The 27,552-nt window shown below is 40.5% G+C and overlaps 1 protein-coding gene across 1 annotated transcript in view; it reads left to right on the top strand.

Moving 5' to 3' along the window:
* LOC121506994 (SH3 and multiple ankyrin repeat domains protein 2-like) overlaps positions 1–27,552 on the top strand; it is a 351,623-nt gene that overhangs the window by 295,305 nt on the left and 28,766 nt on the right. The window contains exons 17-24 of the mRNA XM_041783083.1: positions 4,829–4,964; positions 9,460–9,540; positions 9,657–9,665; positions 12,618–12,641; positions 16,689–16,727; positions 17,331–17,443; positions 20,199–20,304; positions 24,005–26,489. Of these exons, the coding sequence (XP_041639017.1) occupies positions 4,829–4,964; positions 9,460–9,540; positions 9,657–9,665; positions 12,618–12,641; positions 16,689–16,727; positions 17,331–17,443; positions 20,199–20,304; positions 24,005–26,489 (2,993 nt within the window). The remainder of the gene's footprint in view (positions 1–4,828; positions 4,965–9,459; positions 9,541–9,656; positions 9,666–12,617; positions 12,642–16,688; positions 16,728–17,330; positions 17,444–20,198; positions 20,305–24,004; positions 26,490–27,552) is intronic.

Genomic DNA, 27,552 nt, shown 5'->3' with positions numbered 1-27,552 from the left:
TATTCATTCTGAGCCCATCAGAATAACTAAACATATGGGGAGCAGATGGTCTAGTGGTTCATGTACACGAGCAGCAGGTTCAAGTCCAGCCTGTGGCTCCTGTCCCGCATCTCTCTCCCGGACTCTCTCATCCCTGTTTCCAACTCTATCCAGCATCCCCCTTTCGAAAAAAAAGGCATAAAAAGCCTGAAACATATATCTTAAAAATGGTCAACAGAACATATGATACAGTGGGTATGTGCTACCTTGGTGACTAAACTATGTAACATGAGCTCCACGTGCAGCTGCTATTATTGTTAACTTGCAATGGAGCCAGTTGGTGAATCATACTAAGTCTGGAGAAAAGCAAGAATATCTTTTACCACCAAGAAAGGCTTTCAGTGTGGTTATTTGCTTTTCTTATAATACAGACATGTCATCCAGTTCTCAAACCTGGCACAAATGAAGCTTTGCAAGATGGATCTTCTTTTTGACGGATATGCAATCCTGCAAATCCGTCGACTTTGCAGGGTTGATTCTGGTTTGTGCAGACTAGTTGCAGTCTGATTCCCTAGCTCAGCTCCACAACAAATCCAGTCACTTGTAGGGAGATTGATTATGTAAAACCCAGATACGCAGCCAACACCAAGCACACATGCACCTGGTAGGAAAACAGCGATGACACAAGCTGGAGTGGACAGGTGCTGCAGCCGTCACCGACGATTCCTACAGATACTGACTATGCTGCTCTCTGTTATGTTTGCTACGGATTACTCTGTAAAATTCAGGTATTTTCCATCTCAGAAGTCAACTTTTCTTTTCAGTGGCTTGGTAGTAGCTCTGTGACCCACTGACCTCCTGATGACCTGTAGCTTGTGCCACAGGATGAAACGTGATGTTGATATAGTGATGATATCACTGTCAGGCGTCCATGCATTGTGTTGTATTTTTAAGTTGACCAGATACTCTGCACGTTTTTCTGGCTGTTTGGATCAATCCGCTCTACACGGATCGATGTGGTTTGGCATCAGCCAGCGCTGAAAATAAATCTGCCGCATATCTCTGGCAGAGCGAAGTGGAGTGGTGCTCCAGTAACGTGCTGAAGATGGAGCGGAGCGCGGGCAGTGGAAGTGCTCCACCAGTGCGCTTTGTGGGAGGATCATGGATGGAGCAGATCACATAGCAAGCATGCATCCAACCTGAAACTAGCATGGCAGAGGTAAATGGTAAATACTGGCCATATATTACATTTTTATTGCTTTAGTTGGGAAAAAAGTAAATATCTGTTATTTGCATATTTACAAAAACATGTATGCTTGCATTTAAGAAAAGGCTTCACATGCAGTGAGTCAGAACATTAGCAGAATGGCCAAATCTGTGCGTAAATTCAAATGGGACAAAATGACAACTTCATATACAGAATCCAGCAGTGCTTTCCATAGAGTCCAGTCTTACAGATGCTGAGCTAGTGTAGAGTGAGTGGAAATAACTATTTCATGTTACAAATACACTGAGATCTGAAGTAAAAACATGAAGATTAATCTGTCCTCATTTTTGATCATGTTCTGATCCTTGTAAAACACGATGCTCATCCTCATAAAGCCTCTCCAGAGTCAGAGTCCAAACAGGCTCTTTAATATGATTTTGGCAAAAGAAGATATTCACAACAAGTGTGTGCGTTCACGTGAGCGTGTCTGTGTTTATGCGTGTGTTCATCCTTCAGGCGTCGTTGCATAATGTAGTGGAAAGACAGAGCGGATTACGTAAGGCCACCCCTATACGTGAACTGGCTCTTTTTGTGTGAGTGTGTGCTGGAGTGTGTCAGCGAAGGAGGGAACACGGGGTCACGCTCAAACAGCTGTCAGAGCGTTTCCCTCTAATTACCGAAAATGTCAACCCTCGTGACGCCCGGCCGCCGTTTGTTTGATTAAAACCACGAGGGAGGGAATCAAGTCGTCCTCTGTCTCCACCTCCCCGTCTCTGCTGTCACTCCATCGTCCGCTGAGTTTCTCTCCCTCCTCTCCATCCATCATTGTTGTCCATCGCTCCAGGCCGGCCTCGCTTTCATCCTCTCGTGTGACCCCCCCTCCCTGTTTGTCTGAAGAGGAGAGGAGGGGCTGAGAAGAGAGCAGGGTCCATATTAAATTAGACGAGCAGTAATGAGATTAAACAGCCTCCATGTGGGCATGCATGGACGTGTCTCAAAGACAAAGTAGAAATGTTGTGTGTGTTTATTTCAGCGGCCAAAATCTGATATGAGCGTGGGGGTGTGCAGAGTTTCTGGTAACAGATTCTCTCTCGTGTTAACCCTTTAAAAACAGACAACCAGGAGAGCTGATGACAAAATTATGTTAGAATTAAATTGTAATGGCTGGAGCCTTCATTCTTTGTGCAGCAGAGTTAAGTTCTTATCTTTCTACATCTCCTTCAGATATGAACATTTTACTTTAAATTTGGGCTGGTCATGGTAACACAATTATCGCAATAAGATAAGAGTCTGAAATAAATGCATTGATTTTCCAAAATCTTGGCAATTCTTTGCTATTTTGTCCTTTCAGGTGCACAGAAGTTGAGCTCCCATAGCAGGGCAGCAGCTGGATGCCACTCCCCTTATTATCCTCCTGCTCCCGCAGTGATGGAAATAAGGACACCACTGCTCCTTTGAGTGTATCATTTCACTTTTAAAACTCTGAGACAGCTCAGTGGATGAGTCAAAAGTATTTCACACCTTGTGATATCAATCATTTTACTTTTTATTACCCCTTTGGCTGTTTTCATCACTTTTCAATCTGTTGCAAGTTCTTTTTTACATGTCCTACTAATGTCATTACCTACCAGAGGTTCCTTATTTTGAAAGGAGGTTGTGCTCCAAACAGGAAGTCAAGCACTCCTAAACAGGGCACCGACTAAAAGATAATCATGCTGATTGTTGGCCTAATTTCCCATTTCCAACCAAAGTTAGCAAAGGCTGGTTATTGGGTGATTTAAAGGTTATCTTGCCAGATTTTCTTGTAGTGTGTAATATGTTAACCCTCCAACCTCGCTGGTTGTCGGCAGTATCTCAGGAACCACAAGATGGATTTCTGTGGGTTAATCTGTGAATGGAAGTTGACCTTTTTGCCGATCTACAGACCGCTCCTGGCATTTACATCCCTTCTAAAATATTTTTAAAAATTTCAAAACACAGTGATACTAAGAATCCACATTGCTTAATCCATGAAAATATGATTTTTTTTAATTGAGTTTTTCTCACTGTCAGTCCTCTATTTTGACACTGGAAGGAAAAGACAACAACTTCCTGTTAGGTTTTCTGCAGGTTTTCCTTGCATATATGAAGAAAAAAATTCAGTTTTAAATGTTACACCGATCATTGCCCTTGCACCGAAATGCGACCGCTATCTTGGAGTGGACATTGAAATACTAGTCCAGTAGAGTCAGTAGATTGCTATCTCTCATAGAGCTACTTTTGAAGCTGCTCCATCCATCCCTTAGACTGAAGAAAGAATGGTCCAACATCTGCACAGTCATGCTCTTGTAGTTGTCTTTGTGTCCAAGTCAGCTAACATTATTGATATGTTTGTATTTTCTAAAAATTCACACAAAGACATTTCCTCAGAAATCTCAATTAAGTTCTACCTTTTTTTATTGATTCTTCTTTGTTGTGTTTTGCTACTTTGGGTTGAATTGATGGATGCATCGCTCAACACCATCCCCATGATTGGTGGTGGTATTGCAACATTTCATCCCTATCTGTAAGCTTAGAGAGAATGGAGGAAAAACTGATGACATGAACACAGAGTATGGTCAGAAAGCTCTGTCCATATCTCTACATGATTCAGACCTATAGCATAGATGAGCCTTTACCCTTTCAGCCAATCAAGATGCTCAAATTGTGCCTTCTGTTGTTTTCTTGGTGGCAGCTACCAATCAAAGCCAGCCAAAGATCAAAAATAGGCAAGACAGTCATCTGCCAGTTTGCAAAGGAAAGAAAAAGTAGTCCTGTATGGCCCAAATAAAGAAGAGGACGTTTGTGCTCCTAAAATGGGATTCATGCACGTTTTTTGACTGGAATACCACGTGTGCGCAAAATGTAAATTGGTTTTACATAGACAAATGATAGATGTATGTTAGTAAACTGTTTTTCTCATGATAGACAAGGCCTGTAAGAACTAAATACAGATTTTTTAAAAGCTTGTTCATTGTTGATCTGGGTGTGATTTGCATAAAGTTCTGTGAGATTCGATCTCCATTTTGTTCTTCTGCTTTGTCATGTAGCTTTTGACACATTCAGGTGACATCCTTGCAGCACACATGTTTTGATAGTCCAGATTGTCCTGAAACAATGGATGTCTATAACTTGACTTTGCTAAAAGGGTTGAGATTCTACAGGCATTTTTGCCTAAAAAATGCAGTTAGACCAAAAATAGTGAAAAATGGCTTGGGGTTCTAAGGGTTAAGAATGATTGTTACCTCTCAGCGAGCTGCTCCGACTTATGATTAATTGATATTAAACATGTTTAACATGTTAAATGTTAAAGTTTTGATCAGATGTCTTGTTGAAGAGTGTACACCGAGGCCAGCCGAGCAGGCATGAGCAGCAATAGTAAACACGAAGCATAAAGTTTTAATGAGTGTCAGAAATGGAGGAACAACTTGTTGATTTGTGGCAACAACGTGAGTGTTTATACAACATGTCCTGTAAAACGTTACATGTACAAATTGGCAAGGTAGCGAACATTTAGCTCATGCACTCTTAAGTCATGTTCAAGATTTGGCTCTTCACTGATTGCTTTCAGAGCTCTGTGATATCACGGTCATGAATGACTCTACCTCTGTATGTTTGCTGCAGGTGAACCAGGAGAATGTGGTGAAGGTGGGACACAGACAGGTGGTCAACATGATCCGCCAGGGGGGCAACCGGCTCCTGATCAAGGTGGTGACGGTGAGCCGGAATCTGGACCCTGAGGATACAGCACGCAAAAAAGGTACGGTTTAAACTCTAAAAACTAGAGCTTGTTCTGGCAATTCTATTCCTCTGTGAGGTACACAGGTGATGGAGTGACATTACAGTGGTGGGTCAAGAAGAAGGACTGCAGTAGTGAATAGTAGTTGTTGTAGATATCATATTTCTTTATTTTATAAGTCAGTATGACATGTTTTGTTATAACTTTGGATTTTAGAGCTAGTTAAATGTATGGGGTCAAAATGAAGCATGAAAAATGACCTTTGACCTTCCTTGTACAATTAGGTCACTTTCATATCCAAGTATAGAGAATGGAAATGTCCATTCCAACCCGATGTTGGTGTTTATAAGGAGAGACAGGTTATAAAAATATAAATAACTTTGAACAGAAAATCGTAGCCTCTTACTTTTCTTTTCTTCTTGAAGCTAGCCATTGTGTCGTTCCAGTATGCCTTTGAATTTCTTACAAAAGCTAATTTAGCAAGCCAGGAACTTGGGTGACTTTTCAGGGTCTTCAAAAATAATATTGACAACAGTAACTCTGACACTGAACATCTTTTTATCCATTTGTAATCAAGTTTAAGTCATTTTGCACCTTAGCCACTAATGCAACCACCATGTTGTTTTCCCCGAGTGCTTTGTGACGGGCTCAACTTAAGGCAGATTTAATGAGGTCATGTCAGGGTATGTTAAACTGTGCATATCTAACTTGGCAGATCATGCTAGAGAGCTGCCATACCACAGCATTACTCTGGACACTGTTGCCGAAACCAGACAAAATGCAAACCTTTAAAACAAATCTTCTTAATGCAGAGGATTGTTTGATTTTTGGATTTATGTTGACTATAGCTCGTGGACCCTTTTCTACACTTTTTTCCAAGTATCCAGTGAGGGGAAAAACTTGTTCCAATTTCAGTTAGCCCAGCTCGATTATGTGATCTGCTTTGGCACTCTGTACCGCAGCAGTCCTACTATTGCCTTTCAGTTAAACAAAACAGGCAAGATTTATAAAAACCCCTTTAATATGGCGCTAGAAGTCCAATATTATATGCAGCATGATATACCTTTACAGTCTCAATGTGTGTGCCAAATTTAACAAAAATCCTTGATGTATTCTTGAAATATTGAGGTCATAGTGACCTCGACCCGACACCCCCAAAACATGTTCAGTCTCGTGAGTCACAGTGGACATTTGAGCAAAATTTGGAGAAAATCTTCCAAAGAGTTCTTGATATGTCATGCTCACAAGAACGAAGCAGATGGATATGGACCTGAAAATATAACACCTTCAGCCTTGGCTTTTATTGGTGCAGAGGCATAAAAGATTTCTATTACTGAACAAGTCTAGCATAGAGAGATATCCTGTAAGAATGGGGAAATGTTGTTGACAGTGGTCTTAGGTTTTATGCTGCATCCATCTGTACAGAAATCATGCATGGATTATAGCATACAGTAAAAATGAGGAGCTTCAAGTGTGGACACAGCTGTTTACCTGCCTGTTGTAGATTATTGTGAAATATACTCTTCTGTATGTATCTGCAAACATTTGTTCCTCCTGTATCAAATTACCAGATCCTGCAGTAGAGCTACATGCTGACTGATGATGGGTTATGTAATAAAATCCCTCAGAGGAGAAACCTGACTAACTCACAATGCAAACAACAAGAACAGCAACAAAAGTTCATATATTTCCTGTAAGGCTGATGACTCTCAGAGGGTCTAGCAGCACTCAGAGTTAAAGGAAGCTCATGCAAGTGGCCAGAAGTGAAAATCACAAAAAGGATGGTAAATGCTAATGCGGAGAAACATTAGCATAAAGAAGTGAGCTTAAGCAATTTCTACCAACAGTTAGAGACATTAGCGGTGTTTGAAAGACTGTAGTTAAGGGAACATTAGGTAGGTGCTGTGCAATCAGAAAATAAGCATCATTTAAAAAGCAAGCTTGCAAACATCAAAGCATTATGTAATGAAAAGTATATTTAAATGTGCAGTGGTTCTCACTAGTGGATTTTTCTGTTTCTCAACCTGATTATAAATAATGTAAGCCTGGCGATATATAGGCTAAAACTGTTATTTTTATATTTTTAGGCTATATATGGCAGTACATGATATGTATCGAAATCTCCTCTGAATGACTGTAGAAATGTTTGATTTGGTACATAAAATGACACCAGGATGAAGATTAAAGTTGACCCTTCTTTACAGTCTTTCATTGTGGATAGAAAGTTATAAAAATGTTTTCTCAGTTATATAAATATAACTAATATAACTATAAGTTAAATAGATGATTATTCTTGTCCTCATTAAGGGTGAGAGAAACCTACACAAAAACTCACAGATGGCCAAACCACTGCAGTCTAGTCCATCCATTCAGGCTCACAGCTTTAATTACATTAATCCCATCATTATGCGATGCACACTGGACGAGTTCTTACAAGTTCCATGACGTTAGAGCATCTTGGAGACCTTATGTGTGGAGCTCCCCTGTGTGATCATCAGGAAGAAGCTCATGTGAAGGCAAAAACATTTAAACTCCTAGTTTTCAATGTAACGTACTGTTAGGCTGAGATAAGGCTCTGTAGATGTGGGCCGCATTTGTAAGGACCACCTTTTCTCTTACTGACATGGACAACTCTGGCAGGGAGTTTACATCCCAAAAACATTGCCCAGGAAAATAATACCTTGGGTCAAATGTCTTTATGAGATTTTTAGGTCGTGGCTTTTCAACCCCACCATGTCTTTGACGATGTGTTGTCTTACAGCAATGGGTGGAACGAAACTAGTTACATTTACTCAAATTACTGCAATGAAGTATTTTTTCGTTTACTTGTACATTTTGAAATCAGTACTTTCACTTCTACTTAAGTAGGTTTTAACCAGAGTAACTGTACTTTTACTTGAGTACAATAGTGTTTTCCACCTCTGTTGCCTACACAGTAGCACACAGTGAAATAATGATTCCACGTCACATCCCAAACCGCTGATCTACACAGCAAAAACTGGAGTGAACTCTGAGTGAAGTCATCCGTTGAGTTAGAGTTAAAATTGACTCTCTGCTGATGTCTTGCCAGAGGAGGTGCCCCTTGCCACATATTTTAACCCTTTAAAGCCTATTGTATCATATGATACACAATTTTATGAGACCTCTATCTAATCAGTGTGATCAATACATTATTTAAAAACTTTGTATACAATCAGATAAATAATAAAAATGCCTTCCTGTGGTTCATCAGTTGCCAAAAATGCCTAACGTACCAAATGTGACAAATAAAATATATGTGAAATTTTATGACAATTTTTGTTTTTTTGGCAGAAGGTTTCCATACATTTCTGTTTTCCAAAATTGAGAATTTTGTGTCTATTTTTTGATATAGCAAGGCTTCAAAGGGATAAGAGTTACTATAGCACTGTCATAATGTCAAATATTTAACACTTCAGAAGTGGAGTTTAACTATATATAGTGTGGACCAACGTAGGCAATTTTAAATGTTAAATTTAACCTTATATGAGTTAAATCAATACAGTCAATTATTCTGTGTATTTAGTTTGATTATGAGGTGTGAATTTACCTGTATGTTTTTGTTTTTTGTTTTTGTCAGTGAGGAAAGATCTTATTTTACCCAACTCCTCAGTAGTTACTCAGTAGTTGAAGTAAACTTTAAATTATATACTTTTTACTTTTTACCTGAGTAGATTTATAGAGGTACTTCTACTTTTACAGATTATGGTCATTTGTTTGTCATCTTCGTTTTGAAACCAGAACCACCGCCAGATGACAGATACAGAACTGTTATTCTTCAGAACCAAATTGCCCATCTCTATTTCAAACTACTGTCTTTTTTGTGCTTTCCTGCCTTCTCTTTTGATACAAAACAAGAGCATGTTCTGGATGGACGAGGGAGTGTGCTGTCTGCTGTGAGAGAGGCATTAGGAGACAGGGGAAGCAGAGAAAACCCAAGGGAGAATTGCATGCTGACTTCCACGTATTTATACTCAATGGTCGCAAAGTATAACCATTTTGTATCTCCCAAGTGGCAAAAGCTGTGGTACATCCAGTATATTCAATATATCGCCCACCCCTGAAACAGCCCATCATTATTTGGGCCTGCATAGGCTTTGAGTGAAAAATTTGTAAAAACAGCAAATGTTTGTAATACTGCTATTCAAAACAAATGATGCTGTGCCAAACATAAGGGTTTAAAGAGTTTTTAAAATGGAATTTCACATTGAAAAAAAATGTTAGAGATAATGAAAACACAGTTAACTACAGAAAATGTAATTTTAGAGGGGAAAATGGATTACAATGGGGGTAAAACAGTGGAGAAGACTTGAGTTTAAAATGTGTTTGTCTTAGTCTGTACACTACTGCTCTCTCTTTGTCCGTACAAACATACTTCAAGGTTATTTCTGATTGCTGACTGTTCAGTTCTTCTTATTCAAAGAACTGCAGTTGATTATTTTCAGCAATTAACACAATGTAAGGAAAAAAATGAATTCAATTCATGTGTCCCCCTCAGCTCCCCCTCCACCAAAGAGAGCCCCCACCACGGCCCTGTCCATGCGCTCCAAGTCCATGACTTCTGAACTGGAGGAACTCGGTAAGAAATTCCTTGTTTCTCTTTATCACAGTGTCCTTAAGAAGCCTACTTCTAACAACTCATTTTCTTATTTTCTTCTTCTCTTTATTCTTATTGGTGGGTTAATCTCTCTGTAGTGGATAAAGGTAAGCAGTTAACACTGCATCAAATCCTGCCATCCGATTCGCTTTTACATGCAGCATTCGTCGGTTGAATGAAGCTTTTGTTACGGCTGATGCAACTTAAGTTCTCATTGTTCTGCTTCAGTTTGACTCCTAAAAAAAAGAACTTTTCATTCCTCCTCATCGCCTGATCTCTTTTGCTGTAGTGCATGAAGAGCTCTTGCTTCTTAAAATGAGCTTTAGCTGTGGCTACGAGGAGCAAATGGGTCAAAAATAGCACAATAGCATGAGAGTTTCATCTGTTTTTGTTGCCTTTTAATGTTTTTATATCTGTATATGTGTGTATCAACTCAAATGACCCTCTGTGTGTTGTTATAAAAGTACTGTGCATAATGTCAGACGGGATTCAGCCCTCTAAATACACATAAAAGGGAGGTGCAGAAGGCAGCAGAGGTGGTGAACAGGACTGAAAGAGAAGGAAAAAGAGAGTTGGATGTTAAAGGAGGGCAGGAGGGGTGGAGATAGCATAGTAGGCTGGAAGAATTAAGAGGAAAGTGGAGAAGATTGGGCCAGAGTCAAGGCAAACATGGCAAACAAACGTGAAAGGGCAGGTGGATTACTTAGGAGTCATTGGTGTAATTTTTTCAGTAATGATTAAACTCTTATGCACCTGGAAATGCTTTATTTTAGGCTACAAAAGTTCAAAGTGTTAGTTTTACACAGATAATCTACTAAAAGTAATGAATAACATTCATAGCTCACTAGAGCTAAAAACACCGTAGCTCCGTACTCTCTCTGTCAACTCTAGTAAAGAGAAATTAATGATAAATGTATTATCTCTGTCAAACTCTTCACTATAATGGTTAAAAAATGCCATTTTTTGTGGTGACTTTATTGCAACACCCCAAGTCAGCAGGAGTGAAATGAAACTTAAAACAACAGGTGCAGAGTTGTAAATAAGTGAACACAGAGAGACATAAAATGTTTTTCTTTGATCTTATACTAAGACATGAGTTTAGTTTGCCAGCACAGGCTTGTTTTAGGAGCAGAAGTTGAAGTTAGGTTGATTTGATGACATCTGTAGTTACTGTTTGCACCACATGTAGAATAAGAACAAGCTTTTACATGGTGTAAATGGTTCATGATAAAAGATTGAATTAGACAACTGTATTTAGCATTTTCTTTAAATCCAGGGTAGGATTAGCTGTCTTTGCCTTTACCTATAAATACCTGCTACTGAGATAAAAGCTGTTTTTTTTAACTTTAGGGTTTGTACAGGAAGAATATCCATATAGACAGAGTTCAGTTAGACTTAATTAGGCTCTAAATAAAGAGAAGGAAAAATTCAAAAGGACTATAACTTAACTGAGGTGCTCTGTGTTTGTTTTTATGTCAATAGAGAAGAAAAATGAACACTTTTGACAGATTTAAAACTTAATTGAACTATTCAGTAAGGATCCTCTGGTTTAAATGAGGCTAATGTGAAAGTTTACTTTGTAACCCCTCTTATACTTTATGGTTTGTCACCAGGGTTCCTACACACTTTTAAAAGTCTAATTCAAGACTTATTAAGACCTGAATTGAGAAAATCAATCCCACTTTTTGCAGAAAAAAGGTAAAAAATGAAGGAATGCTGGAAAAGGAAGATTTTTGAGTCCACTGGACCTGGGCTGAATTTAAGGTTTTATTACACTATTTTTGAAATGTCAAATGGTTTATAAAAATAGACATTTTGGTGATAATCAGGCAAATTCAATGATTTATTTTTGCACATTTAATGCCTCTGTTTAAACAATGTAGTGCAGGGGTGTCCAAACTTTTATAAGGATGGTGGGGCCACTTTCATATACCTTTGTAAAACCAATCTAATGTAGGTTAAGATATGCTCAGTGATTGGGTATGCTTAAATGGCTTGTTAATGGCTGACAAGGCAAATAGCCAATCATTTGAGGGATTCTCGGAAGGTCAATCAGATTTCTGGCTACCACTGGCTCCGCCCCTGGAACATCATTAGTGCTGCTATTTGCTGCTGTAATCCATAAGGGCTTTATAAATCAAGATATCTTTATTATTTTGGTTGTCAGTATGTTTACTATTTATAGTGTTGCCTCAATTTAGTCCTGAAAAAAACTTGTCAAAATGTTTGTTTACAGTATTAGCATGCAAGCACTGCCTTGTAATGAAACTAAAAGGAATAATACAGTCTAGCACAAGCATCATGCTCTGCTGAGGGCCATGTATCAATAATCTAAAGAATTTTTGGCGGGCCAATCAAAAATCCGTGTGATCCCTGTGTCACAATAAATTGTGTAAATCTGAGTTCAGGCCTGCAGTCAGGACCTCAGAGACTAATGATTGGCATTTTCTTTACTTTTTGTCAGTATACAGATTGAAAGACTGATCATATTATTTTTAAAAATGATTTATCAATCATGGAAACATCATTAGCTACTGCATGATCCGTACATGCATTGTTCTGAGTCGCAGCTTGTAATTTACTGTACACACTAGCAAATCGATCATTCATAATTGCAGCTTTGTGCTGCGTGTCAAAGGTGTGCAAAGAGCAGGCAGAGAGCTGAGAGGTGAATGAATAAATAAATGACAGGAGAGAGAGAAAAAAGGTGAATTTATCCTGCACGAAGTGCTGACAGAAAAACACCTCCTGTCAGCAGCTTTCCTCCACTGCTGCTTATTTGACGCATTTGCATTTATTCTTTATTTTATACATTCATAGCAGTAATAGGATGCTCTGTAAGGCCTAAAGTGCATTCGTGTTTTAATATCCAAATGTAAATTATTGGATGCCCACAGCATATACATCCGCTGCTGTAGGATACATTTAAATAGATGCTAAATACACTGACTGGAGACAAAAGTTGCAAGACAAGTAAGTTTTTGTTGATCTTGGGAGGAGGAATAAGGCTGATATCAATGTTTTAAAGACTTAGAAATGTTTTTCTGTCACCCCTAAAGCCACTCTAAGGAAAAAGAAAGGTGGTAAGTTCTCGTAGGCATGTTTCAGTCCGACTCAACGATTAATGTCACAAACCTTCCCTACCACCTCACTGTGATCAAATAATTCTGTTTTAATTTTATTTTTAAAGGATTTCTTTAAACTTTCCGTGAAACCAAACACTGTGACACCCGTACTGTTTGCATGATTTTGACGATGTGTTTCGACTGCTGCTGTTTCATCATGTTCCTACTGTTGTTGTTGCATGCTTTAATGTTGTTAAGCTGTATCTGTATCCGTGTTCACAATAACTGATCAGTGTTTCTTCTTCTGGGTTTACATATTGCTCTGATTACAGATTTTCTCTCTGATTGCTAACAAATATTCTTTTATTCTGATGGCATTTAGAAAAATAACTCTTCACACTGTTCTCATGACCTGAACGCTTCAACACAAGTCAAAAGGTACAAAATCTAAAGAAGAGGAAAGAGTGCAAGACTGTTATACTCAAGTTAAAGTGCAGTTACTTTAGATAAAATAATATTAATATTATCTCAAAATATGAAAATACTGTATAATAAAGTAGTCTTGAGCCTTTAATCTCTCATTCTGGTTAAGTACACACAACCACAATCATGCGGAAGACTTCGGAATGAACCCTCGTCCCGAAGACAATTATTGACACCCTTCACAAGGAGGGTAAGCCACAAAAGGTCAGTAGTGAAAGGACAGGCTCTGAAAAGGAGCACAAGCAACAGGAACAAGCTCAGCCTTCAGAGAATTGTCACAAAAACCAAATTCAAGAACTTAAGGGAGCATCACAAGGAGAGGACTGAACCTGGAGTCAGTGGATCAAGAGTTACCACACACAGACGGTTCCAGGAAATGGTCTACATGTGTAGTGTTCCTAGTGTCAAACCAATCCTGAACCACAGACATCATCAGCTTCTCACCTGTATTAGTTGTATACTAAAAAATTAGTCAGGCCAGGTCAGGACATCACTGTCTCACTCCTGCTCTCTTTACCTTAATGTGTGCTTTTTAATGAGTCTTAGACAGTTTGATCCTCCTACCAATGAGATTTTGGTCAGATGAGAGCTCATCAACCAACCAGCAAGAATGGAAAGTAACTGAACAGATTTACGTAAATTATAGTAATAGAGTAGCTTTTAGTGTGTTTTTACCTTTCTGAGTACTTGTTATAATCAGTTCAGTGGACCACTGTTTCTTTGTCAAGAAACACACGTGATTTGCGACCACAAACATTTCTTTATTGGCAGTAATTAATAAGCATTTAATGCTGTTATTTATATTTGGCAGTGTGGCAGTCCTGGGATCCTCCCGTCCTTTCACAAGCCTACATGGAAAGCATTAAGCAGGAACTGCAGACGTTCCTTCTCTTCCTATGCTGACAAGGAAAGCATGAGGTTTGATTAAGTCAGAAGCAGAGAAAAGGAGGAGCTGGGGTGGAGGAAGGAAGCAAGAGCAGCCTGCAGAGAGAGCAGCAGAACGTAGCCTAGAAAGAGCACTTTAAATAAGGCAGCATGAGAGTGATCAGCCAATTGAGTGCTTAGAGCAAATAAGCTTGCTGTCAGCTGATCAGGACTTACGGCAGGGCTTTACTCCAGTACCTGCCTGAACTAAAGCTAGTGGGGCTTTTCCATTACATGGCGCGGCTTAACTCAGCACAGCAGTCCAGCGCAGCAGGGGATTGCTTTCCCACCACAACCGAGCTACCCATTTGAGGGCGCATCTAGAGCTGATGACGCAGTGTTTTGAGCCCTCCTCAAGCTCTCTACACCCTCTGGTCTGGTTGACTTTGCATCGTTTTAAAGCAAAAATCAAACTCTAGACCGACAATGGTGTAAGCTGCTCTTTTTACATTCTCTCTCTCTCTCTCTATCCGCAGTCAGTAAACAAACAATAATTTGCATTTATCACCAAAAGGAGAGAATTTTCCTGCATATAAGTTGAAGAACAGTCTCATTATTATTGATTTGTGGGTCTCTAAAGAGCAGAAAATAAGCACAATCATATTTTTGGATTGGGCAGTGAGAACGGCATGCTTAACTAGCGCCTGAATAAATTGAAGACAGACTCTGCCATGGGCGAACTGTTACGAACATCTCCAGTATTTTATTTTCTAAAAGTCTAGAGTATATTTGTCTATCAGAAGGGGACAGAGTCAAACTTTTTGTTATTAGCAGGTGCAGAAAAGCTGTATTCCTGGATCTGTGCCTGGTCCTTCGTGATCTCACTCGTCAGTGTGAGAAGCCGTGTGCTACTATTGGACCGTAGTATGCACAACAATCTGGAGTTTTGGTCTTGTGTCATAAATACTTAAGTCATACAGTGAATGCTGACACTGCTGTGTCCAGTTATGGACAGCTGGAGCAGAGGCAGGGATAAAATGTATCTCCCCATGGGGTGAAAATGTATCATGGAGGGCTTATCAGTAGCAGAAGAGGTAAATCCCCCCCCCCAGCGTTGGACCCCGTGAAGCACTTCGACGTCAGCACAGCGCACTTGAGTTGGAGCTGGCCTGCTTTGAGTGCGGCACAGCGCGGCCGGACTTGTTCTGGAAATGCAAATCATTATGGCTTGGTTTGGCTCAGCACAGCCAAAAGCTGCAGTGGAAAAGCCCCATATATGCCACATTAAATTGACCTTTACTTGAGCATATTTTGTCATTGACACTCAAGTCAAAAATGCAATTTTTTAATTTTGTTTTAGCTTCGTTACTTCTTGTTTTCTTTGACGAGGCCCACAGACACAAAACGCTGTTAAGATACACCAAGGTAGAAGAGCATGTAGCTGAAGGTCACGTTGCAAAATAGTGCCAAACACAGAGACTTCAAACATGTTCATGCCAACAGTAACTATACAGTATCTCATACAACCCAACTTCAAAAACACTGAAAAATCCCTTTAAGATTTTTGTTTGTTTTTTGTAAGATATATTTTGGGGCTTTTTATGCCCTCATTTAGAGAGGAAGACAGAGCTGGAACAAGGATGAGAGAGTGAGGGAGAGTAACTTTTAACCAAAGTAACTGTACTTAAATTTTGAATACAGAAGTCTTGTTCTTTTTCCACCTCTGACATCTGACTGGAGGGTGTTAGCCCTACAGAAAGAACAAAGAGTTGAAGAAATAAGCTGTGTCTGAAAAGTGCAGATAATTTAAAATTAAAGGAAAGTTCGACAATGCAGCATTGAGGGCAGAGACATTGCACATGCAGATTATTGTGCTGTAGGCTCAATAAAAAACTGTTTAATCCATTTAGGTGTCAGTGTTGGGATATGAAGAGTAAATTTAAAATGGGAATTTGGAGATTTTTCTCCTGAAATGTTTTAAGTCGGTGAATAATGACTCACAGTTGGCTCCACATCGACTTCTATTTCAAAAACTGTGTGAAGAGTTTTAACAATGTGACTTCAGTTTTGATTAAACCACATTAGCAATTGAACAAAAAACAATTAAACGGGGTAGTTCTTCACCTCAGAGTGCCTCCTAACTCTTTCATGCAGGAGGAACCAGAGTCTTCATTTGCAACTCAAACAGCAGCGAAGACGACGTGATTCACTGTCTGGAGGAATTTCAAACTTCAAATGCAGAGAGCAGAGAAACAGACGCTTAATGAGAAATCACAGATCGTTTTATTGTGTGTGGATGTCTGTGAGGTGGTGTTTGTGAGAAAAATGATCCAAATAACTAAAACAGTGTTGCTGTAAGTCAATGTTTGTTCCTTTTACCTGACCTAAAAAGCTTTGCTGCTGTATTTCTGTTTCTCCTCCTGTGATGCAGGCCGGTGTGTGTCACTGTACGTCTGTGTTTGTGTGAGCGTGTGAGGAGGGGGAGCTTTATTCCAGGAAATGTCTCACTCACAGATAGGTTTCCAGGGTAACTGTGTTGCATGTTGTCTGATGTTCCACAAACTGATTGGGATCCGAATCGGAGAGACAGAGAGGAAATGTGCCTTTTTTCTGTTTTGTTCTGTGTATGTTTGTTTTTTAGCTCTTGAGGTCATTGACACTCCTCTCCTCCCCCTTTCCTCCCCTCTCCCTCTCCCCACTCCTCTCCTCTGTGTGTAGATGCGCAGAAGAAGAGGATTGTTTTCCAAGTCACTCTAAGTAATCACTCCCCCCAAATGCATGGAAGCTTTTTACACCAAAGTCAGAGCGAGTCAGACAGGCGATGCAGCAAGAGGGCAGATCAGGGCTAGCATGTAGCTTCTCTGAGCAGAACTCTTCAGGAAGCCTCTATCTGACGGCATCATCACACACCAGAGGGAAGTTTCAGCTCTGACAAATTTGCCGTTTACGCCTTTCCCAGGTTGCAGGTTCCAAAAAAGTAAGACTGAGGAAGATAACGGCAAACTTGACAGACTCCACATTCATCTCTCATTTCACCTCGAACGAAAGGGACGACCCTGAGGGTTGGATGATGCTGCTGAGTCGGCTGTTTGGAAAAGAGCTTGCACGGCTTTCGAGGCTGGACACACCCAACACATTTCATCACAGTCCTTCTGTTCCCTCCCCCAACAAAAAACTTTATTTAAATGTTTTTTTTTTCTGTTTTAGTTTCATCCTCAGCTCAGTGTGGACACACAGGGAGCGTCACTGCGAATGATTAGCTTGCGTTTGGCCGATGATAACCTTACTTAGGCTTTGTAAGTTAAGTCCTCCCGTGGTCGTTTTCTTTGCTGATATATTTTGGCTTGATTTTTCTTGCAGATAAAGTTGAAGAGATGACGCACGCCCAGAAGGCCACGCCTGTTGATATGAAGATCGCTACAATCAAACCACGTCCATCCAGTCGCTGTTTAGTGACGCCAACGGACTTGAATGTAGGTGGACAAAATAAACTCAGGGATGATCTTGTGTTCTCTACACAATGTCTGTTAAATTGATGGCCTTTTTCTTTCTCTTATGTATGCATTTTATATTTTCTAAGTATAGCTGCTTCTGGTTTTGGCCATGTTTGTAAGTTTATGTTGTATTGTGTGTAGGTGTCATGACTGTACAATATGTGTGTCGACACCAGGAAGAACAGCCGATGCTTATGCTAATGCTAATGGGTATCCTAAAAAGGAAATAACGAAAGAAAGACTCGGGCTGGGGACTAAACTTAGATTTTCAGCGCATGTTGGGCTCTGTGATGTCTCCCACTGCTGACTGAGGGGGAACAGTCAGAGGCAGAGGTGGAACTGAGAGGCAATTTGACAATACAGTTGAATTAATTCATTTTCATTCTTATTAATCTACACAATACCCCATCATGACAAAATAAAAACAGAATTTTAGAATTTCTTTTGCAAATTTATCAAAAATAAAAATCGAAGACATCACATTGACAGAGCCTTTACAACAACAATTGAAATTTATCTCAGGTTCCTCCATTTCCCTCAATCTTTGCTGAAATGTTTCTACACCTTGACTGGAGTCCACCTGTGGTAAATTGGATGTGATTAAGAGCTGGTCGTCCAGCCAAACTTAGCAATCAGGGAAGAAGGGCCTTAGTAAGAGAGGTGACCATAAACCCAATGGTCACTCTGACTGAGCTCTAGAGATCATGTGTGGAGATGGGACAAAAATCCAGGAGGACAACCGTCACTGCAGCCAACCACTGATCTGGGCTGATGGCAGAGTGGCTAGACGGAAGCCTCTCCTCAGTGGAAAACACAGGTAAGCCTGGAGCTTGCAAAAAACTCCATGTTAAAGCCTGGTGACCAGGTCTTGGGAGGGTCCTGGTTGTGCCAAACTTCTTTAGTGACAATTATGAAGCCATCTCTGCTCTTTGGGAACTTTTGGTGCAATAAATTTTTCTGTAGCCTTCCCCAGATCTGTGTCTGGTAACAATCCTGTCTCTGAGCTCTGCAGGCAGTTCCTTTTACCTCATGGCTTGTTTTTTGCTCTGATATGCATTTTCAGCTGTGAGGCCTTCTATAGAAAGGTGTGAGACTTTCCAAATCATGTCCAATCAGTTTAGTTTACCCCAGGTGGACTCCAGTCAAGGTGAAGAAAAATTTCAGCAAAGATTGGAAGAAATGGGAGGAACCTGAGCTACATTTTCAAATATTTTTGCAGAGTCTTCATACTTTTGTGACATTTCCATTGTTTTGGTTTTTTTTTTAATACATTTGCAAAAAAAATCTAAAATTGTGTATAAACTTTGTCATGATGGTTTACTGTCTATACATAAATGAGTGGAAAAAGATTTTTTTGACTGTAACATCAGGCTGCAAAACAACATTTTTTTAAGTGAAGGGGATCCGACTACTTTCTGAATGCCCTGTACAACTCTTATCCCTCATCAAATCAACATGGATGAGATTGTGTTGATCAAGACATTAACTATTCAGACCAAACTGTTTTTCCTCTGACCAGGCTGTGAACAGGTTTGTGACTTGCATAGAGGCAAAAAGAACTTTGGACAGTAGCAGCTACCATTGATCGCTGCATGGAACTGCAGCAGCCGGGGATTTTTAATCTCCATCACCACATAACTATTAACCGACAAGCACAAAAATGAAGATATTCATTTAAACTCCAATTTTCTTGTGTCTTGTTGACACCAATATGGCATAAAAGGCACTATTTATATCAGTTTAACAAAAAACATCCCTACTAGAACTTTGCTTCAGTGAGGTCTACAACCTGGAATATCTACAGTAGAGGAGAATCCTTTACATTGCAACACAATCCTTGGGGCCTTTTTTTCAATACTATTAGAAAGCGATAGGACAGTGGATAGAGCCAAAACAAGGATGAGAGAGTGGGGAATGGCATACAGTGCAAGAGCTTCAGGCTGGACTTGAGTCCAAGGCATCTATGTACATGGGACATGACCCAACCACTAGGCCACCTGTGCAGGTATTTTAAATGAATATTGGTTGGCAATGGTCAGCTGCTGATCAGTTGGGGCATCTAACTGTAATCTAAATGTTAACTAGCTGATCTTATAGAAGCAAGCAAAAAGTTTTATGCTGGACTGAACAGGACCTCTTTATTTAATGTTTTAATATGTTTTATTTATCTAATTAGATTAAGAATACAGCCTCACTATTGTGTGATAAAGGACTCAACTGGCTGTCTAACTATATTCCAAAATTCAATAGCTGATCAGTATGGTTTCCACAGGAGTTATTGATTATAAAGATACTCCAAAAAACTGTTGCCGATATCAAATTAAATTATGAAGAATATAGGCATCAATGAATATAAAATGAATTATTTATTTAATATTAATTTTAATACCTTTGACCAGTTGCCCCGTTCAAAATTTAAATAGCTGTTGAGTTATTGTAATTATTCAGATTATAAAGTAGTTTACACTGTGGTGTTTCATTATGGTCTTGTTTTGATTTGTCTATTATATTTTAATTTGTGTGTTCGAATTAGTGTACTTGGCTGCATTATATCCCTGCTCCATAAATGAAGTCCCCAGTGAAAGAATCCATCATACAGCAGTTTATTTTATAGTTTATTAAAATGATATACAGCTGAACCTAAACTCTGTTCGTGCTGGCCTCCATAGCCAGCAGAGAGCTAATGAAGCACTGTGTATTTCTGGGTACATCATTAAAACTCTCTGCTTTGCAGTCCATGTATCACGACCGCCAGGGAGTTGCAGTGGTGCCACCCACCGTGCCCGGGGCCTTCCTGGGGATACCTGAGAAGGGCACGATGAAGAAGCAGAAGTCTATAGGTACGATGCATATCCTAACAGTGTGTGTTTGTTAGTGTGTGTGTGTGGTGGAGCTGTGAGATGCATGTGCAGCACCTTGTGCTTTTAGCCTGTCGTAATATTCTATTAATGCTCTGAGGACTTGGACTGTGTGCTGAAGCAATATTAAAGCTAATTATGGATAAATTAGAAGGATCCAGTCAGCAAAGTGTGCTTTTAGGCAATAATATTGGAGGTCATTAAGCAGACGCTGGAACCTCACCCCAACTCCTGAACTAAAGGGATGTCATAAGAGCTAATGTTACTCGGGGCTCTTTTGATGTGCCATCATTATTACAGGTAAAAACGTGAGTTTTCTTGCAATGAAAGCATTTTTATGATGCTCTGGTTCATAGGTAGAGTGACACATGGGAATTACTTTCTTCTGAGCTAAATGGTGCCACTCATTAACTAAATGTCCCCAAACAAGATGTTTTCTACTGACACCTTTTAAAAGGTGTATTGTACGATTAAAAGAAACTGAATTAAACAAGCATCTTCTGCAAACTTTTTTCTAGGAACATGAATGGCTACAGGCTGAATAATCATCGGCTCTCCTCATGATACCAAAAGCATATTACTGTTTTTGAGTACACTAAAGTACAATTTTACATTTATCCTTGGGTAGAAGTTTCAAATTAAGCCTGTCAAACAATGATCCTCTGAAATCATAATCAATCACTGAATTTAAACAGCTCTTCATAATTGCTGTGCTTTAACTGCATGTTTGAGTATGCATTTCAAAGCACTGATTTTTGAGCACAGTGGCCCTCATTTATCCCACTTGAGTAGAAACCAGTGCAGATTTGGGTTCAGAAATCACCTTACAACAAGGTCCATGTTTGGTTTATGAAACGTTCCAGTCATAGCATAAGAATGAAAAAGTAAATAAATAAATGTGGCAGCTGACAACAATCGCCATTTGAATAGCGTGTTCCTAGATTTTGATTGTTCAGCCGTCCTCACCCCCGGAGTTTACGACATGGAGATACTTAATAAATCTCCCCTTACTAGGCTGTTGATTTCCAGGTCAGAGAAGGAAAGCAAAATACAATATTTGTTGTTTTCAGCCTGAGAGGTGGTATTAAAGTGAATCAGAAACACTATGTGTGGAAGGAACTCAATACTGAGGTTAACAGCATTGTTGCAGCCAACCAAACTCCAACTAATATTTGAATATTTTATATATACATCTATGATATATAACTCGTAAATGAGAATAATAATTCTTTACATTCAAACTGTAATATAATCAGTATTATTTACATTTGGGTTTTTAAAAAAGCTCTTGAGATGGAGACAAAAGCGTATTGTTGCTCTTAAAAGAAGCAGCATGCCAACAGGAAACTGCCTGAAACTGCTCCGGACTGAGAAAAGTGGCTGCAGTACCTCAACCTCAGGTATTATTATTATTAATGTAGGCTAATACTAAGTGCCAGACAGTGATATACTGGTTTATGGTGGAGATAAGCTACTTTCTTCTGAATGGTCAAAAGACTCTAAAGGAGATTACAGAAAGCCTACAGAAATGTCCAGTGACCTATAAAACAAATCAGGAATTGTTATAATTACCTCCACCAAGGAGGTTATATGATCGGCAGGGTTTGTAAGTTAGCTTGTTTGTTAGTTTGTTAGCAACATAACTCAAAAAGTTATGGACAGATTTTGATGAAATTTTCAGGAAATGTCAGAAATAACTTCATATCACCTTAAATAACCAAAAAAACAACGCCTCTCTCTTCGCTGCAGGAAGGAAAGATATAGAAGATCTTTTATACCCTCAGCAATCAGACTATATAATTCTACTATAAACAGATGAGACTCCAGACTAATGAATTTCCCTCTGGGGATGAATAAAGTTATTATTGTATTGTATTTTATTGTATTGTATTGTATTGTATTGTATTGACATTGCATAAGGAAGAACTGGTTAGATTTTGGGAGTGATCCGGATCAGTGTCTGGATCCAGGAATTTTTTTAAAGGATTCTTTAATATTGGGAGATAGGGCTTATGGCGGAGGTCTGCACTCTCGGAGTGCTTTTCTAGTTTCTGTTTCTAATCTGATTTTTATTTTTTTTTGCCAAAAATATCAATCAAGATTTGTTATTTAAGTCTCCAGACCTGCCAATTGATTATGATCTAATGTAAAGTTATCGTTGTGTGGCCAGTTTTAAAAAAACACTCAAGTTTATACAGATTAATAGTTTGAATTGAATCACTCCTCTTCAGGTTAAGTACATAACTCAGTCACAGTGGTCTAAACTATTTCCTCTTTAAGAGGCTGAACATTTCATTTGTTTCCTCTTGAGTTTCTACTTTTTTTGTACCCCAAATAACTGCAATTTTCCAACTCAAATGTCCCATAATATTTTCCAAGTGATATTGTAGCATACAACAAAACTTTAGTAATTACTAAAGGCAGCCTGTCTGTTTTTTTTTAGATAAATAGATGAGGAAACGCTCCTTCATCAAATATAACAACAAGGAAATTGGCTGAAAGCTTGCGCTGCTCAACGTCATTTAAAAGCAGCAATCCTCACATGTATTGTCAAGGGTTTGGCTTAATGTTGAATGAATTTTAAAAGTCATATCTAATGTAACATCTGCAGATTAACTCTGCACATTGACTCTGTACATGCTTGAGCATATTGTATGCTCTTTTCCAGATTGATTGCCGATTTGTGCATGGAAATGACTGTATACCCAAATTTCGGGCATATGCACATTTGGTAAAAGAGGGCCAGCGTGCTTGATTTGATATGTCTTGACTTTTTTATTCATTGTTTAAATTAGTCCTGCGCTGCCACACCAGTGTGGTCTGAAACCATGACTTCTTATACAGCAAGAAACATGCAGGAGTGCATGTACAAAATGACTCACTGATGTCATCTGATCCCCAATTTTCCAGAGTCCCAGTTTAGTTGCTTTCTCTGTGTAAGTAACATAGTTCAGGTCAACAGGCAAATATATTTTCTCAATAAAGTGTTCCTTATGTTGTTTTAACTTTGTAATTTGAACTGTCTAAAACTAAGGGTACTTTACTTCCTGTTTGGATAAACCCTGCTTTTATTTTGGAAGAAAAAATGAACTTCTGCTGGATCAAAGATATGCAACTTAGCTTTACTACATAAAAAAGGGATTTGCTATCGATGGGAAAGTAAATGAAAACAGCTTAGAAAAACTATTAAAGTTTAAATGTTTGAACACAAGGTGCAGGTTATGTTGGGCTTGTCCACTGAGCTGTCTGTGAGATTTTTTTGAATGAAAAGACTGTGAGAGCAGAAAGACCTTATGGTGAGTAGTGTCCAGCTGCTGCCTGTGTGAGCTGAGCTGCAAAAATTGAATATGATTGTTGCATTTGGAAAAAAAAAATGTCCAAATCTTGGCCTTGTTTTCAACAGGATTAACATGTTAATGCTGACTGCTCAGGTAGAAATGCCTGTTCTTGTCCTTCCTGCACTTATTAGATTAATGGGTGAAACTGGGTAGCATATAAAAGAAGTCGCGACAAAACTGACGTCTCACAAATTTTAGAAGTCCCTGCCTGTGACAAAAGAAGGTTAATATAAAACACCAATCTTTGAGGCTATCTTGTGCACTAAAGAGGCCATGTTGGAAAAGAAAAAGAATGTTTCCTTATAGTCCTCACATTAATTCTCTTTTTGCTTCGTTTCTCATAGGTACTGAGGATGACAAGCAGGGATACCTTACTCCACCCCTACTCAAGTTCTCCCGCAGCCTCTCAATGCCCGACACCTCGGAGGACATTCCTCCTCCCCCAGCCATTTCACCTCCTTCACCACCAGGCTACAACTCTGGCCCTGCATCCAAGAATTACGGCACCACACGACCAAGCTTCACCCAGAACTCCCCCAATGCAGTCACGACCATTAGCAGGGACGTTGGTACATTAAGACGTGGATATTACCGGCAGAGCTCGGAGCAGTTTGAGAGCACACGAATCAGAGGGCGCACGCCTGTGCCAGAGAACCCTTACTCTGAAGTAGGCAATAAGACTTTGTATGTTCCAGCAAAACCAGCTCGAAGAAAGGGCATGTTGGTGAAGCAGTCCAATGTTGAGGACAGTCCTGAAAAACACATGCCAGCAAGCCCATCAGGCCCAGTTTCCATGCCCACGACACCTGTAGAACGAACATGCTCCTCCATCCCAATCCCCACCATCATCGTTAAGGAGCCCTCCACCAGCAGCAGTGGCAAGAGCAGCCAGGGTAGCAGTATGGAGATCGAGCCCACTACCCCAGAACACCCACCTCTCACGCCTCATGTTGGTGGAAGTGGAGGTTTGCGCCCTGAAGACCCACTATCTTTAAACAATCCCTTTGCGGCAGCTATTGCCGGAGCAGTCCGGGACCGCGAAAAGAGGTTAGAGGCAAAAAAGCACTCCATAGCCTTCCAGTCGATAGACATGGGGGATGATGACACCAGTAGTCCCACACCCACCCCTCGCCTTCGCCAGTCAAAGTCCATCGATGAAGGCATGTTCAGTAGCGATGAGCGCCTTAAAAGAATATTGGCTCCCCCTCCTGCATCACAGCTAGGTCGACCTGTTGGGGGTGGAAGTGGGAACATGACTGATTTCAACACTCCTGAGCCAACAGTGGTACGAGAGCCTCTAAACACCAGAACAGGCCAGTGTCAAAACCTGGACAGTCCTGTGAGTCTCCCATCAACCCCTCCTAAGAGCCACTACAGGGCCAATGGGACCTACCTCCATCCTGTCACCGGCAAGCCCTTGGACCCTAATTCTCCACTGGCTTTGGCCCTGGCAGCTCGTGACCGTGCCATGAAGGAGCAACAGAATCATCCTCAGAATCAGACACAAAATCCTCCTCAGGTTCAGCAAACATCCAAGCATGAAGCTCAGTCTCTCCCCATCCAGTCAAGTCATAAACCAGACCTCAACCAACCATTGTTCATTGACACCAAACTACGCTCTGGGATTGAGACGAGTTATGCTGCAATCTCATCCGCAACTATGGGGCGACCTGGCCGAGGCGGCCTGCAGAGGCAGATGACCGAACAGAAGTATGAATCGGATGGGGCACGGGAGGAGCGGCAGCATCAGGCGGTTGAAGAAAGGAAAAGTGCGCCAGCTGATGTGGCAGACACATCGCAGCCCAAGTCTGCAGGGCTGTTGATGGTCCACACCAGCACTGATGCAAATAACAAGGTGAACAACCAGGAAGTGGAGGGCCAGGACAGCAACAGGCCATCTGAGCTAAAGGACCCCAACCAACCTGATCCTCTGAAAGCAACACTGTCCAATCCGCAGCCTCCCACATCCCGGAGGAGGAGCATTCCTATGGGTGGTGAGTCGCTGGATGAACCAGTGAAGCTGCCTTTCAGGATCCCCCCTCCTCCTCTTGCTTCAGTCGACGTTGATGAGGAGTTTGAATTCTCAGAGCCCCTTCCGCCACCATTGGAGTTTGCCAACAGTATTGACATACCTGATGACCAGGCTAGTGCCATTGCAGAAATGCTTCAGCAACAGAGACGGAACGGGGGACCTCCTCTCCCCCCATACCACGCTCATGCCCCTCCTCCTGTAACTGATCAACACAAACGGGTGGCAAACAACATGCCCCCATCATACCCTCCTCCTCCACCAGATGCAGAATCAGGGGTAGGTGACTCGGGAATCGAGGAGGTGGACAGCCGCAGTAGCGGAGATCCTCAGCACATGGAGACCACCAGCACCGTTTCCAGCCTCTCCACACTGTCATCAGAGGGCGGCTTCTGTGACAGCGCTCTGGAGAGCCTCTATGCTACCGCAGACGGCCACGCCTTCCTGGTAGATCGGCCCCCTGTACCACCCAAACCCAAGGGCAAGTCGGTCATTAACAGAACATCCCTCTACCATGACGCTCTAATCGAGGAGCCTCCGGAGTCCTACGGGACCCCACCACAGGCTCCTCCTGCTACCCCTTCATCCTCTGAACCTCCTAGGACTCCTACTCAAAGGACATCCAAGCTGTGGGGCGATCAGGCCCCAGAGCTGCGAAGTCCACCATCCACACCGGACTCCAAAAACACCGTCATTACTGAGCTGAGCTCCATCCTGCAGCAAATGAATCGCGACCGACCGGCCAAGCCAGGAGAAAGCCTCGACTCCCCCACAGGGACCAGGGGGGGCTTCGGAACAAGGTATGTGCTGAGACAATTCTGAATGGTCAAAGTGTTTCCTTTACGGTTTTTCTTTTGCTGCTGGGTATGTGCTTTTCATGACTACACTTAGAACAGTTACGTCTAATACCAGATCTGAAACAAACAATATGTGGGAACTTTGTTTTAAACACCCATTGAAGGTCTCTGAGTGCCACTGCTCTCAATAAGGATACAGGCTTACGTCACTTAGCAATCTGTTATAATATCTGGAGTTATGTACATCCATCACTGTCCATATCTGTCTCATGGTGTGAGTCACTGTATCCAACAATATCTAGACAAAGAAACTTGCTTCTCATAAGCTAAGGATTGGTGAGCGAACCAGTGCCATAAAAAGCCGTAAGAATTGTTAAAAAGTTGAAAGTTTATGCACTGTTGGTTCGACTTTAGAAATACACATTTAAGGTGGAAAAGTTACATACTTGTGTTTTCTACTTTGTTTTAGCTTTAAACTTTCTGTGTAACCTTTACAGTTCATGTTCATATGACAAGTCCAATATTGCATCAAGCATTGTGCGGTATTGGGTCGTAGCATGTATCATAAAACAGAAAACATAGGAATTAAAAGGGGTTTTTGGGCTTTTTGGCTTGATCCCTGCAAAACATAGCAAAACACTTTCTCAATTTCTCCTGGATGTATCTGAAAAATCTGTGTTGGTCTCTGGTGATTTATGCCTCTTGCTTATTTCTGTTTTTCACACTAAGAGAGAAACCCAGAGATTTTTTAGGAGTAGAACAGCTCATCTAGCTGACTTACTTGCAAAGCATTGATAATTGGATGTGCTTGTTTGCCATGCAAATGTCTTTATAAAAAACTTCTTTACCAGAAGCATGTTTTTTGACTTACACTTTAAAGGGGACTTTGAAACATTGATTTGATACTGATCAAAATCAAGCAATTTTGATACCTGTTTTGATACAAAGACAAAACAGAAGTCATCTGCAAAACAAGTGTTTCATTCATGATGGAGCTGTCCAACAATAGTTCTTTAATGTGAACCACAGAAGGTGGTTCTCCTTTGAGAGCTACTTCCCTTTCTTC

The sequence above is a fragment of the Cheilinus undulatus genome, linkage group 1 (assembly GCF_018320785.1).
Source record: "Cheilinus undulatus linkage group 1, ASM1832078v1, whole genome shotgun sequence".
Lineage (NCBI taxonomy): Eukaryota > Metazoa > Chordata > Actinopteri > Labriformes > Labridae > Cheilinus > Cheilinus undulatus.
The sequence above is the reverse complement of the archived record's forward strand: the minus strand, read 5'-3'. Positions and strand labels throughout refer to the sequence as shown.